Source organism: Pseudophryne corroboree, chromosome 6 (genome assembly GCF_028390025.1).
Source record: "Pseudophryne corroboree isolate aPseCor3 chromosome 6, aPseCor3.hap2, whole genome shotgun sequence".
NCBI classification, from domain to species: Eukaryota; Metazoa; Chordata; class Amphibia; order Anura; family Myobatrachidae; genus Pseudophryne; species Pseudophryne corroboree.
Window position 1 is genome coordinate 484,083,033 of NC_086449.1, and position 15,187 is coordinate 484,098,219.

At 43.9% G+C, this 15,187-nt stretch overlaps 1 protein-coding gene across 3 annotated transcripts in view; it reads left to right on the forward strand.

Moving 5' to 3' along the window:
- The window catches only part of DOCK4 (dedicator of cytokinesis 4), an 803,151-nt gene that overhangs the window by 769,054 nt on the left and 18,910 nt on the right, over positions 1–15,187 (forward strand). For all 3 annotated transcript variants that reach the window (XM_063927278.1, XM_063927279.1, XM_063927280.1), the window contains 3 exons: positions 1,430–1,511; positions 2,649–2,758; positions 4,129–4,201. In XM_063927278.1, the coding sequence (XP_063783348.1) occupies positions 1,430–1,511; positions 2,649–2,758; positions 4,129–4,201 (265 nt within the window). The remainder of the gene's footprint in view (positions 1–1,429; positions 1,512–2,648; positions 2,759–4,128; positions 4,202–15,187) is intronic.

Below are 15,187 nucleotides of genomic sequence, written 5' to 3' on the forward strand. Positions count from 1 at the left end.
TAGACAGTGACACGTGATGGTGTATTACTGCAGCTGGCATCTCTTTTCATTTTCTATTCTCCGTTTTGTGCTTTGTCAAGAATATATGTAGATCAAATTGAATTTTAGCTCCTTTTGTGTTGAGCATAACTTTGTGATTTAGCCCAGCAAAAACACTAATATTACATAATTAGTGTACTGTAAGGAAACGAAGACTCAAAATTAACGAAAAATAAGCAAAATGAAAGTACACTAAGGTAAAATGGCAAAAACGGGACCAATACAAGTGATCCACACCATGCATCACTATGCTCAATCTTCGACTTTATACCAATTCCTTTGCTACAAAAATACTAATCCTAATTACCTAGTACACTCTAAGTACACTCTAAGCAAAGTAGGATGCAGAATTGCATAAAAAGTAGCAAAATGAAGGAAAAAGTATGCAGCCTGTATAAAAAGGCAAAGCTTCAATACAAGTGACCCGCGCCATGCATTGTTGTGTTTTTTTATCGTCAGTTTTATACTAATTCCTTTCCAGCAAAAAAAAATAAATCTGGAACATTGGAAAAAACACACTGCACCATTTAGTGCAAAAGGGATAAGTGTGTGAGGACCCATCGTTATCTATACTGGGGTAGATGGTATGGATTTAGGTCCTCTGTTTTTTGAGATGTTGGTACGCTGATAATCTGAAAATAGTTCTGTAGGTGAGGAGGTAATTGACATATTTTGATATATGAGATGACTGTTCTCCAAATTATGATTATAGGTATTCACTTATGAAAGCTGTTTCTCGATTGTAGAAACGTACACACTTACACCAGTATTTCACAAACATCACTAGCTATAGCAACTAAAAATGTGTCCTAATGATCATATGACCAGAGCAGTGACAGGTGCTGGGAAGAAGCAATCCTGTGTCAGAGAACTAGAAGCTGCTTATAGCCACTGCCGTGACATCTACATCACCAGTTACTACGGGAACTGACATTCACCAGTTTAAAGTGTTCACTGAGATGGGTATGAGCGGGAGGATCAATAAAAAGTGCTATGCTTGCAGTTACATATTGTACATTACATGTTGGTATCTGGGTTATATGTTGGTATATAGAGGCTCTGGCATGCTCTTTTAGACAAGCTTGTATGTTTAGGAGGTATATGAAGCAATGGTACATTTTGGGGCTGGTTCTGTTTTAGTGCGTGGCTATGCTAGGCAGGTTGTGGGTTGTGTAATATATTTTGCATAATACATCTAATTGTGATGGCACCATTTATTTCTTCTGCTGTGAGAGAGGGAAGGAGAGATACTGGTTTGCTCAGGAACATTTTAAGATAGTCCACAACATTATGGTGGGGAACACAAGGCTTACATGATGAAAAAGCAAAACATATCTTTGTGTGTTCCTGTATTTTAATCATGCACTAATTTTTATTTTCTCTATTTCAGCCAAGTCCTTCTACCTCAAGTCTGAGTTCAACACATTCCGCTTCCCCAAATGTGACAAGTTCTGCCCCATCAAGTGCCAGGGGTATTGTATATTGATTGTGTGTGTGATACAGTAGTGAAGTACATCAGTCACCATGTTTTACCTTGATAAAAATATAAATTTATAATATTTTTGTTACGGACATATAGTGGACAGAAAAATGGAAATGTTACGAACATAACTCCCAACTTTTCCATGGGTGGGCAGCGGGACACTTGCATTCAAAATTTGGGTGTTCAACTTAGCAGTGAATGGGCGAGGCCTTACAAGACATGCTATACCTGTGAGCCACACTCACATTTTTGAGGCTAGACATGCTCCCAGTCCCTCTCTCCAGGGAATAGATGCTGCGTGCATGCTAAGCAGAGCAGCGGTAGAAAGAGTGCCCCCACCAACTTCCACCCATTGCGGAACACTATGGCCTGCGGGTGGGATGGTGGGACTTTACCTTCGCCTAAAACAGAACAGTTGGGAGGTATGCTATAGTCCCACTTAATGGAGTGTTAAGGCACCATGTGCTCCTAGTATGTGCATATACTGCAAGACTTGTACCACCATTCTTAAACAGAAAGGCACTCATTTGTTATTCCAGAATATCCCATAAATGATTGAGTTCAGATCTGGTAACTGAAAAGGCCATGTCATTTGTATAGCATTCATGGTCTACTCATAAATTCCATTCACATGCTGTATCAAGGCATGGTGATGTTCTTTTAGTACTAGAAAATGGCTGTGGTAAATTACCTCGTCTAATTGGATACTGCCTATAGTAACAGGTCTCATGAATGGTGATTCTGTTACCAACTTTACAAGTAGGGTCATTTATCAATGATAACTTACACAAGATAGCACTTAAGCTATTTCAATAGTATTTTATATGGGGTTCATTGTGGGCTATTGGGTTTTGATGATTTGTCCACATTAGTGATGGAAGTTATATAATGAATAGTAAGCAACTATATCATTGGTGGCTGTGAGTTGCTGAACACTTGTGCAGTTTATCAATTTACTTTTGAAGAGGCAGCTTTTCTTTACAATTATCTAACAACTTTTACAACAGCATACACTGTACTAGTCATCATGACCTTATAGGAACACATCACCTAAAACATAGCTGATAACAAATGACCGCTTTTGTCATATTTGCAGTGAAACTGATTCCTGTCTCTTCTGTTTTAGCATCTCCACTGTTATCTGACAAACACAAGCATTCCAGAGAGAATTCCTGCCTGTCTCCAAGAGAGAGGCCCTGCAGTGCCATATTCCCAATCCCAGCTGAACCACCGCAGGTAGGCAGCTTTTCAGACAGCTGACAGTATATGTGTGCCATTACAAATAAGTAAAGCCTAACAGAAATCAGATTGTCATACAGCATAGTGTGTTCAAATATGTATTTGATTAAGCGACATTAAGTAAGCAACAAAAATAATAGCAGCAGTCAATGTAAATAAGCCATTGATACACTGCCTTAGTCTAACTGGGGACATAATGCTTTGAAATCTAGATACACATTATATAATATACCTACAGTATCACTGGCATATTGAGTAGTTAATAGGTTACTGCTATTTGCTTCTAGTGAAAGGTCATTATTGCTGCATTACAGCTATGTGCTGTTCTTACTAAGTAGCTAATCCTTTGTAAGAAAATCAGCTAGCTACGTTTTCTCAGTACCTTCTTACGGTTATTGTGTGCTAGGAAGTTGCTTGGTAACCTGGAACTATTGAAGTAGTGAAAGTTGAGACATTTCCCCCTTTTCATCAAGTTAAAATGTTTCCTGAATACTAAAGGATAGTTATTGCTCACTGCTTAAATGTGTATTTCTAATATATTAACAGTGCTATCGTGTTTTGTACATTGACATTGTTTTTTTGTTGTTTATGAAAAATAACTTAAACATATTGGTTTTGAGTAAAGAACATCTATTTTCATGTTTATTTCTACTTGCTGAGTAAATCAGTCATCATTTTGTTGATAGTATTAGAAAGTAAAGAAGCCATGCATTAAATGTATTTTAAAGCTATTTTGTTCCAATCAGCTCTAAATATATGTTCTTTCAGCAAATGAGGGTAAAGTGATTGAGCATGCTTTCTATATGTTTTCTCTATATTATGACCATGGCAGAATCTTTTGCAGTGCTGAATAAGTGCTACTTAATGACTGATGGTCATTATTACGATATCCAGTTAGAGGCCGTTTTGATTGGCCGAATTTGGACCTGTGATCGCACAAAGACACATGAGATGGGGTGATCAGTCCCCGATCACATGTGTTATCGTGGTTCCGTCAGACCCTTTTGCGGATTATGCTTTGGGTGTCTGAGGCACCCGAAGTATAATTCCTGATAAGTGCCGGCAAAGGGAGAAAAGAATACCGGCATCGGGGCTAATAGGATTGTCCCCGGCGATCCTATTAGCAACGGGAAAGTACCGCTGCTAATAGGATACCGCTCATTGTCATTTATTACATATGTTTTTCAACAAAAAGGCGTCAGTGGTCATGAGGATAAAACAATGTCATATTTGCAAAGATAATCCTGAACATTGCTTAACTGAGCAAAAACTAAGGCATGTCACTGATTTTGCTAAATGTAATTGGTTACAATTATATATGTATAGATGTGCTAATGTTTTTATGTCCATTGTTTAAATTTTCCTAGAGAGTTTTTTTTAATCACATTGGTGAAAACACTTTGCCTCGGAGTGACCCAAATCTTTCAGCTCCAGATAAAGGTATGTCAGCTTTCTCTAAAAAGTACAGAGGAGTTATTTTCAGTCGGTTCTGCATTTAAATTTTAATAAAACTAGTGATGTGCACCGGAAATTTTTCGGGTGTTGTGTTTTGGTTTTGGATTCGGTTCCACGGACGTGTTTTGGATTCGGACGCGTTTTGGCAAAACCTCCCTGAAATTTTTTTGTCGGATTCGGGTGTGTTTTGGATTCGGGTGTTTTTTTTACAAAAAACCCTCAAAAACAGCTTAAATCATAGAATGTGGGGGGGCATTTTGATCCCATAGTATTATTAACCTCAATAACCATAATTTCCACTCATTTCCAGTCTATTCTGAACACCTCACACCTCACAATATTATTTTTAGTCCTAAAATTTGCACCGAGGTCGCTGGATGGCTAAGCTAAGCGACCCAAGTGGCCGACACAAACACATGGCCCATCTAGGAGTGGCACTGCAGTGTCAGACAGGATGGCAGATTTAAAAAATAGTCCCCAAACAGCACATGATGCAAAGAAAAAAAGAGGTGCAATGAGGTAGCTGTGTGACTAAGCTAAGCGACCCAAGTGGCCGAAATAAACACCTGGCCCATCTAGGAGTGGCACTGCAGTGTCAGACAGAATGGCAGATTTAAAAAATAGTCCCCAAACAGCACATGATGCAAAGAAAAAAAGAGGTGCACCAATGTCGCTGGATGGCTAAGCTAAGCGACCCAAGTGGCCGACACAAACACCTGGCCCATCTAGGAGTGGCACTGCAGTTTTCTAGCGAGAGGATGAGTGCTTCCATCCTCATGTGAATCTGAACCACTAGCCATGAACATAGGCCAGGGCCTCAGCCGTTCCTTGCCACTCCGTGTCGTAAATGGCATATGGGCAAGTTTACACTTCTCATCAGACGCTTTTAATTTTGATTTTTGGGTCATTTTACTGAACTTTTGTAGTATACTTGACGACACAGAGGTAGATCAATGGACTACTGTACCGTACTGCTATATATATACTGATGGTCACAGCAACATTCTGCACTGTCCCCTCCTACTATATACTGCGCACAACTAAAATGCAGCACAGGTATGGATGCATAGTATACTTGACGACACAGAAGTAGAGCAGTGGACTACTGTACCGTACTGCTATATATATACTGGTGGTCACAGCAACATTCTGCACTGTCCCCTCCTACTATATTCTGCGCACAAGTAAAATGCAGCACAGGTATGGATGCATAGTATACTTGACGACACAGAGGCAGAGCAGTGGACTACTGTACCGTACTGCTATATATTTAGTGGTGGTCACAGCAACATTCTGCACTGTCCCCTCCTACTATATACTGCGCACAACTAAAATGCAGCACAGATATGGATGCATAGTATACTTGACGACACAGAGGTAGAGCAGTGGACTACTGTACCGTACTGCTATATATATACTGGTGGTCACAGCAACATTCTGCACTGTCCTCCTACTATATACTACAATGCAGCACAGATATGGAGCATTTTTCAGGCAGAGAACGTAGATATTTTCAGCACACTGAGCACAGATATTTGCAAGCACACTGAGCACAGATATTTGCAGCACACTGAACACAGAAACTGAGAGAACGCAGCCACGTCCACTCGCTATCATCTCCAAAGCACAAGTGAAAATGGCGGCGACGCGCGGCTCCTTATATAGAATACGAATCTCGCGAGAATCCGACAGCGGGATGATGACGTTCGGGCGCGCTCGGGTTAACCGAGCAAGGCGGGACGATTCGAGTCGGAACCGTGTAAAATGGGTGAAGTTCGTTGGGGTTCGGATCCCGAGGAACCAAACCCGCTCATCACTAAATAAAACATAGGTGCAAATGGATGATAATAGAAGACAAAGGGGTGCACACCTAAAGGGCTATTAGTTATCCTTTTGAATACATAAGTCTTTCCTTTTACATTTCATTATTGTAAATGCAATTGGAGTGGCCAAATAATCAGTAACATAACGACCAGCAGTAACATACTGCTGCCATAAATGTGTATGTTTTTGTTTTCCTTTGTACTTTGTGTTGTAGAATGTGGGCATGGTAAGTAGGTGCTGCATTATACTGTTGTTGCTGAGACTGGTTTTAGTCACTGGTTAGTAATAACCACCATCCATATTTTCTCCCTGGTTACTTTCCACATACCAGAAGTTTTAGTGGGCCACAGATTCCCTTACACCCTGCTTATCTGAAAGAGTACATTTCCCCTTTAATACTATGAGATTGGTCCCTTGCCTGCGCATAATTACAAAATGCCGCTTTGAGCCTTTTGAGTAAGATAGATGGAGACCATTATTTTAGTACAAAATTATCTTAATTGCTAATCATTAAAACTTGTAATTCAAGTTCTGAATAAAGAAACTGACAGAAGATAAAGAGCAGTCAGTGTATTTGGCACAGGAAGTGATATTCCTAATGGTAAATCAGGTTTAATTGGACACTTTGATGCATCTGTATTTTTACTTAATACTAAAATGTATTAATTACTTGGTTGTATAACGCTGTCCCTTAGGTATGATTTAGGGGGATGAGAAAATATAGTTAATAGGAAAGGTGATATGTGTGTTCAACATTTGCAGATAGTTAAAGCCCAAAGAGGTGTCTTTCTATAGCATGTTATATATAGTAATCATCATCATCATCACCATTCATAAGCGGTGTGTCATGTTATCCTGCTTACCAGCACCCAGTGAAAGTCCAATATTGGCCTATTATGTTAATACTAAAACATTGCACTGAGATGTCCGCCTAATCTGTGTCAGCTTTGGAGATGTTTGCGTGAAATAGTAATTTGATGCCCCCTCTACTCAGCACCCCCTTCCAACATTATCTCTGCCTAGGAAACCAAGAACAAGTTGAACAGAAAACGTAATAGGGAAGAAGTAGAATGATAGTGTTAGTTCTCTGTCTGCACATGAGTCATGCTGCGTTAGGCATGTGCTTAGTCTGCCTGTATGGGGACTATGGGACCAGAAATAAACCTCTTACATGTCAATGGTCAGGTTGACCTCTATGCAGAACTGTCCTTTTACTCTGTCTCTCTGTGTTCTTCCTCTCTTTTCCACATAGGTTGGAAAGAATTAGTGATCACATAGTATGCACCTCCTTAATACAAAGAATAACCACTATTAATACTGTAAAATATATAGGGGAGATAAAGGAACACACGGACTGATTCAGAGATAGACGTGGTGTCAATGTTGCATGCTGTGGAGCTATAATTTTGCCACAGCGCATGAGTCTAAGTCACGCTGTGCATGTGCGGCGATGGTCTTGAAATAGCGGTTGTAGTGAGGATTTATTTGCAAAGTGAGTGACTGTCAAGGAGCGTTTATGGGCGGAAACGGGAGTGGCGACTCAGACATAGGCGTGTGGTGACCATTTTGGGGGCCTGTCACATCTTCCAATTGCAATCCCGTATGTAGATACAATTACTCTGGCATCTTACTTCCAACAGCCATGCTGCACAACCAAGTCAGAAGGCCGATTATTGACTGATATGCGTCTGATGGTTGCGCTTTTATTTACAAGCGTTGGATCTGAGACATCGCCATTGGGCATCTCATTACACATCCTGGTATCTGCGACATTTGCATAATAAGGCCCAGCCACTGCCTATAGAATCACAGCTGTCAAGGCATTTGCGTTCATCTCTTATATTAAATAAAAGTTCAGTTGAGGTATATACTGTACAGTATGTCTCCTGTCCTGGCCACTGTTTGCCTGTAGTGTGTGTAATTAGTGTTTGCTCTAACTTAAGGGGCGGACACATGTACCGATGTGTACAGAGATGGGTGCTGAGCGATTTAGCACAGAACGCTCAGCACACAGCTCCACTCTACAACCGGCGATAACGACGTGCAGGGCCGCGTATCACTATCGCTATGGGGCATACACAGGGAGAGATCCGTGACTAATTTCTAAGCATCAGATTGCTTAGATTCAATTAAGCATACATCTCTCCATGTGTACCCCCCTTTATACTAAGAACCAGAGAAAGAGAGAGAGAGGGGAAGGGGCCACAGTTAAGTTGCAGGGATATTCAGGAAAATGAAACAAGTACATTTACAGAGGAGAAGGTCCTAACAGAACTCTCAAAGCTGAAAGTGGACAAATCTATGGGGCCAGATGGGATACATCCAAGGATACTAAAAGAACTTAAAGAGGTGCTGGTAGCACCATTGACAGAATTATTCAACCAGTCATTAGCTACAGGAGTAATTCCAGGGGACTGGAAAAGAGCAAACGTAGTCCCACTGCACAAAAGTGGAAGCAAGGAAGAGGCAAACAACTACAGACCAGTGAGTCTTACATCAGTAGTAGGGAAATTGATGGAAACACTCTTAAAAGAAAGAGTTGTAGATTATCTCAAATCCAGCAATTTACTGGATCCCAAACAGCATGGATTCACTGGGGGGAGATCATGTCAAACAAATCTTATTGACTTTTTTGATTGTGTGACTAAAATGATGGATAAAGGTGGAGCCATGGATATAGCTTATCTAGACTTTAGTAAGGCTTTTGACACAGTTCCACATCGCAGACTGCTAAATAAACTTGAAAGTTTGGGATTGGATTTCTCTGACGTCCTAGTGGATGCTGGGAACTCCGTAAGGACCATGGGGAATAGCGGCTCCGCAGGAGACTGGGCACAAAAGTAAAGCTTTAGGACTACCTGGTGTGCACTGGCTCCTCCCCCTATGACCCTCCTCCAAGCCTCAGTTAGATTTTTGTGCCCGAACGAGAAGGGTGCACACTAGGGGCTCTCCTGAGCTGCTTAGTGAAAAGTTTAGTTTTAGGTTTTTTATTTTCAGTGAGACCTGCTGGCAACAGGCTCACTGCATCGAGGGACTAAGGGGAGAAGAAGCGAACTCACCTGCGTGCAGAGTGGATTGGGCTTCTTAGGCTACTGGACACCATCAGCTCCAGAGGGATCGAACACAGGCCCAGCCATGGAGTCCGGTCCCAGAGCCGCGCCGCCGGCCCCCTTACAGAGCCAGAAGCAAGAAGAGGTCCGGAAAATTGGCGGCAGAAGACATCCTGTCTTCACCAAGGTAGCGCACAGCACTGCAGCTGTGCGCCATTGCTCCTCAGCACACTTCACACTTCGGTCACTGAGGGTGCAGGGCGCTAGGGGGGGGCACCCTGAGCAGCAATAAAAACACCTTGGCTGGCGAAAATACATCACATATAGCCCCCAGGGCTATATGGATGAATTTTAACCCCTGCCAGATTACACTGAAAAACGGGAGAAAAGGCCGCCGAGAAAGGGGCGGAGCCTATCTCCTCAGCACACTGGCGCCATTTTCCCTCACAGCTCCGTTGGAGGGAAGCTCCCTGGCTCTCCCCTGCAGTCACTACACTACAGAAAGGGTTAAAAAAGAGAGGGGGGCACTAATTAGGCGCAGTATAAACAATACAGCAGCTATAAGGGGAAAAACACTTATATAAGGTTATCCCTGTATATATATAGCGCTCTGGTGTGTGCTGGCAAACTCTCCCTCTGTCTCCCCAAAGGGCTAGTGGGGTCCTGTCCTCTATCAGAGCATTCCCTGTGTGTGTGCTGTGTGTCGGTACGTTTGTGTCGACATGTATGAGGAGGAAAATGATGTGGAGGCGGAGCAAATTGCCTGTAATAGGGATGTCACCCCTAGGGGGTCGACACCTGAGTGGATGAACTGTTGGAAGGAATTACATGACAGTGTCAGTTCTTTACAAAAGACAGTGATTGACATGAGACAGCCGGCTACTCAGCTTGTGCCTGTCCAGACGTCTCATAGGCCGTCAGGGGCTCTAAAGCGCCCGTTACCTCAGATGGCAAATACAGACGCCGACACGGATACTGACTCCAGTGTCGATGGTGAAGAGACAAATATGACTTCCAGTAGGGCCACACGTTACATGATTGAGGCAATGAAAAATGTTTTACACATTTCTGATAATACGAGTACCACCAATAGGGGTATTATGTTCGGTGAGGAAAAACTACCTGTAGTTTTCCTGAATCTGAGAAATTAAATGAGGTGTGTGATGAAGTGTGGGTTTCCCCTGATAAAAAAACGGATAATTTCTAAACAGTTATTGGCATTATATCCTTTCCCGCCAGAGGTTAGGGTGCGTTGGGAAACACCCCCTAGGGTGGATAAAGCGCTCACACGCTTGTCAAAACAGGGGCTCTACCCTCTCCTGAGATGGCCGCCCTTAAGGATCCTGCTGATAGAAAGCAGGAGGGTATCCTAAAATGTATTTACACAACATACTGGTGTTATACTGCGACCAGCAATCGCCTCAGCCTGGATGTGCAGTGCTGGGTTGGCGTGGTCGGATTCCCTGACTGAAAATATCGATACCCTAGATAGGGACAGTATATTATTGCCTATAGAGCATTTAAAAGATGCATTTCTATATATGTGTGATGCACAGCGGGATATTTGTCGACTGGCATCAAGAGTAAGTGCGCTGTCCATTTCTGCCAGAAGAGGGTTATGGACACGACAGTGGTCAGGTGATGCGGATTCCAAATGGCATATGGAAGTATTGCCTTATAAAGGGGAGGAGTTATTTGGGGTCGGTCTTTCAGACCTGGTGGTCACGGCAACAGCTGGGAAATCCACGTTTTTACCCCAGGTCGCCTCTCAACATAAGAAGACGCCGTATTATCAGGCGCAGTCCTTTCGTTCCCATAAGGGCAAGGGGGCAAAAGGTTCCTCATTTCTGCCCCGTGACAGAGGGAGAGGAAAAAGGCTGCAGAAATCAGCCAGTTCCCAGGAACAGAAGCCCTCTCCCGCCTCTGCCAAGCCCTCAGCATGACGCTGGGGCTTTACAAGCAGACAGGGAGGCAGTTTTGGAAGCCATTCACAAGCTGTATTCCCAGCAGGTGATAATCAAGGTACCCCTCCTGCAACAGGGAAAGGGGTATTATTCCACACTGTTGTGGTACCGAAGCCGGACGGCTCGGTGAGACCGATTTTAAATCTAAAATCTTTGAACACTTACATACAGAGGTTCAAATTCAAGAGAAGGGGACTACATGGTGTCTCTGGACATCAAGGATGCTTACCTTCATGTCCCAATTTACCCTTCTCACCAAGGGTACCTCAGGTTTGTGGTACAGAACTGTCACTATCAGTTTCAGACGCTGCCGTTGGATGGTCCACGGCACCCCGGGTCTTTACCAAGGTAATGGCCGAAATGATGATACTCCTTCGAAGGAAGGGAGTTTTAGTTATCCCTTACTTGGACGATCTCCTGATAAGGGTAAGATCCAGGGAACAGTTGGAGGTCGGTGTAGCACTATCTCAGGTAGTGTTGCGACAGCACGGTTGGATTCTCAATATTCCAAAACCGCAGCTGGTTCCGACGACTCGTTTTCTGTTCCTAGGGATTATTCTGGACACAGTCCTGAAAAAGGTGTTTCTCCCGAAGGAGAAAGCCAGGGAGTTATCCGAGCTAGTCAGGAACCTCCTAAAACCGAGCCAAGTCTCAGTGCATCAATGCACAAGGGTTCTGGGAAAAATGGTGGCTTCCTACGAAGCAAGCCCATTTGGCAGATTCCACGCAAGAACTTTCCAGTGGGACCTGCTGGACAAATGGTCGGGGTTGCATCTTCAGATGCATCAGCGGATAACCCGGTCACCAAGGACAAGGGTGTCCCTCCTGTGGTGGTTGCAGAGTGCTCATCTTCTAGAGGGACGCAGATTCGGCATTCAGGACTGGGTCCTGGTGACCACGGATGCCAGCCTGCGAGGCTGGGGAGCAGTCACACAGGGAAGAAATTTCCAGGGCTTATGGTCAAGCCTGGAGACATCACTTCACATAAATATCCTGGTGCTAAGAGCCATTTACAATGCTCTAAGCTTAGCAAGACCTCTGCTTCAAGGTCAGCCGGGTTGATCCAGTCGGACAACATCACGGCAGTCACCCACGTAAACAGACAGGGTGGCACAAGAAGCAGTCAATGGCAGAAGCTGCAAGGATTCTTCGCTGGGCGGAACATCATGTGATAGCACTGTCAGCAGTATTCATTCCGGGAGTGGACAACTGGGAAGCAGACTTCCTCAGCAGACACGACCTCCACCCGGGAGAATGGGGACTTCACCCAGAAGTCTTCCACATGATTATAAACCGTTGGGTAAAACCAAAGGTGGACATGATGGCGTCCCGCCTCAACAAAAAACTCGACAGGTATTGCGCCAGGTCAAGGGACCCTCAGGCAATAGCTGTTGACGCTCTGGTAACACCGTGGGTGTACCAGTCAGTGTATGTTTTCCCTCCTCTGCCTCTCATACCCAAGGTACTGAGAATTATAAGATGGAGAGGAGTAAGCACTATATTCGTGGCTCCGGATTGGCCAAGAAGGACTTGGTACCCGGAACTTCAAGAGAGGCTCACGGAGGATCCGTGGCCTCTACCTCTAAGAAGGGACCTGCTCCAGCAAGGACCCTGTCTGTTCCAAGACTTACCGCGGCTGCGTTTGACGGCATGGCGGTTGAACGCCGGATCCTGAAGAAAAAAGGCATTCCGGATGAAGTCATCCCTATCCTTATCAAAGCCAGGAAGGATGTAACCGCAAAACATTATCACCGCATTTGGCGAAAATATGTTGCGTGGTGCGAGGCCAGTAAGGCCCGACGGAGGAATTTCAACTGGGTCGATTCCTACATGTCCTGCAAACAGGAGTGTCTATGGGCCTGAAATTGGGGTCCATTAAGGTTAAAATTTCGGCCCTGTCAATTTTCTTCCAGAAAGAACTAGCTTCAGTCCCTGAAGTGCAGACGTTTGTAAAAGGGGTACTGCATATACAGCCTCCTTTTGTGCCTCCAGTGGCACCTTGGGATCTCAATGTAGTTTTTGGGTTCCAAAAGTCACATTGGTTTGAACCACTTAAAGATGTTGGCCCTGGCCGGGGCCAGGCGCGTGTCAGAATTGGCGGCTTTATTCTGTAAAAGCCCTTATCTGATTTTCCATACGGACAGGGCGGAATTGAGGACTCGTCCTCGGTTTCTCCCTAAGGTGGTTTCAGCGTTTCACCTGAACCAACCTATTGTGGTGCCTGCGGCTACTAGGGACTTGGAGGACTCCAAGTTGCTAGACGTTGTCAGGGCCCTGAAAATATATGTTTCCAGGACGGCTGGAGTCAGAAAATCTGACTCGCTGTTTATCCTGTATGCACCCAACAAGCTGGGTGCTCCTGCTTCTAAGCAGAGTATTGCTCATTGGATTTGTAGTACAATTCAGCTTGCACATTCTGTGGCAGGCCTGCCACAGCCAAAATCTGTAAAAGCCCATTCCACACGGAAAGTGGGCTCATCTTGGGCGGCTGCCCGAGGGGTCTCGGCTTTACAACTTTGCCGAGCAGCTACTTGGTCAGGGGCAAACACGTTTTGCTAAATTCTACAAATTTGATACCCTGGCTGAGGAGGACCTGGAGTTCTCTCATTCGGTGCTGCAGAGTCATCCGCACTCTCCCGCCCGTTTGGGAGCTTTGGTATAATCCCCATGGTCCTTACGGAGTTCCCAGCATCCACTAGGACGTCAGAGAAAATAAGAATTTACTTACCGATAATTCTATTTCTCGTAGTCCGTAGTGGATGCTGGGCGCCCATCCCAAGTGCGGATTGTCTGCAATACTTGTACATAGTTATTGTTAACTAAATCGGGTTATTGTTGTAGTGAGCCATCTTTTCTAGAGGCTCCTCTGTTATCATACTGTTAACTGGGTTTAGATCACAAGTTATACGGTGTGATTGGTGTGGCTGGTATGAGTCTTACCCGGGATTCAAAATCCTTCCTTATTGTGTACGCTCGTCCGGGCACAGTATCCTAACTGAGGCTTGGAGGAGGGTCATAGGGGGAGGAGCCAGTGCACACCAGGTAGTCCTAAAGCTTTACTTTTGTGCCCAGTCTCCTGCGGAGCCGCTATTCCCCATGGTCCTTACGGAGTTCCCAGCATCCACTACGGACTACGAGAAATAGAATTATCGGTAAGTAAATTCTTATTATTAGGATTATTGAATGGATAAGATCTTGGTTGAAGGATAGAAAACAGAGAGTTGTGGTAAATGGAGTGCATTCACAGGAGGGAAATGTTACCAGTGGAGTACCCCAGGGATCTGTACTTGGACCAGTGCTTTTTAATATATTTATTGGTGACATTGCAAATGGCATTAAAGGGAAAGTATGCCTTTTTGCAGATGACACAAAGGTATGCAACAGGGTAGACACACCAGGTGGGGTAAAACAAATGATAGAGGATCTAGGTAGACTAGAGGAATGGTCAAGAGTCTGGCAATTACAGTTTGATGCCAAAAAATGCAAAATCATGCACTTGGGTCTCAAAAATCCTAAAGCTAAATACAGTATTAATGGCACTATACTGGAAACTACTGAGGAGGAAAGGGATCTAGGAGTTACTATTTCAAATGACTTAAAGGCAGGTAAGCAATGTAACAAGTCAATGAGGAAAGCTAGTCAGATGCTTGGCTGCATTGGGAGAGGAATCAGCAGCAGAAAGAAAGAAGTAATAATGCCACTGTATAGGTCATTGGTACGGCCTCATCTAGAATACTGTATTCAGTTCTGGAGGCCATATCTTCAAAAGGATATTAATACATTAGAAACTGTACAAAGGAGGGCAACTAAAATGGTGCATGGCCTACATCACAAAACATACCCAGAAAGACTAAGAAATCTCAATATGTATAGTTTGGAGCAGAGAAGGGAAAGGGGGGACATGATAGAAACTTTCAAATATATCAAGGGTTTCAACAAAGTCCAGGAGGGAAACATTCTCCAAATGAAGAGAAGCAAAAGGACACGAGGACATGCACTGAGACTGGAGGGGGGGAGGTTCAGGGGAAATTTGCGGAAAAATTATTTCACAGAAAGGGTAGTGGACAAGTGGAATAGCCTCCCATCAGAGGTGGTAGAGGCTAAGACAGTAGAGCAATTTAAACATGCATGGG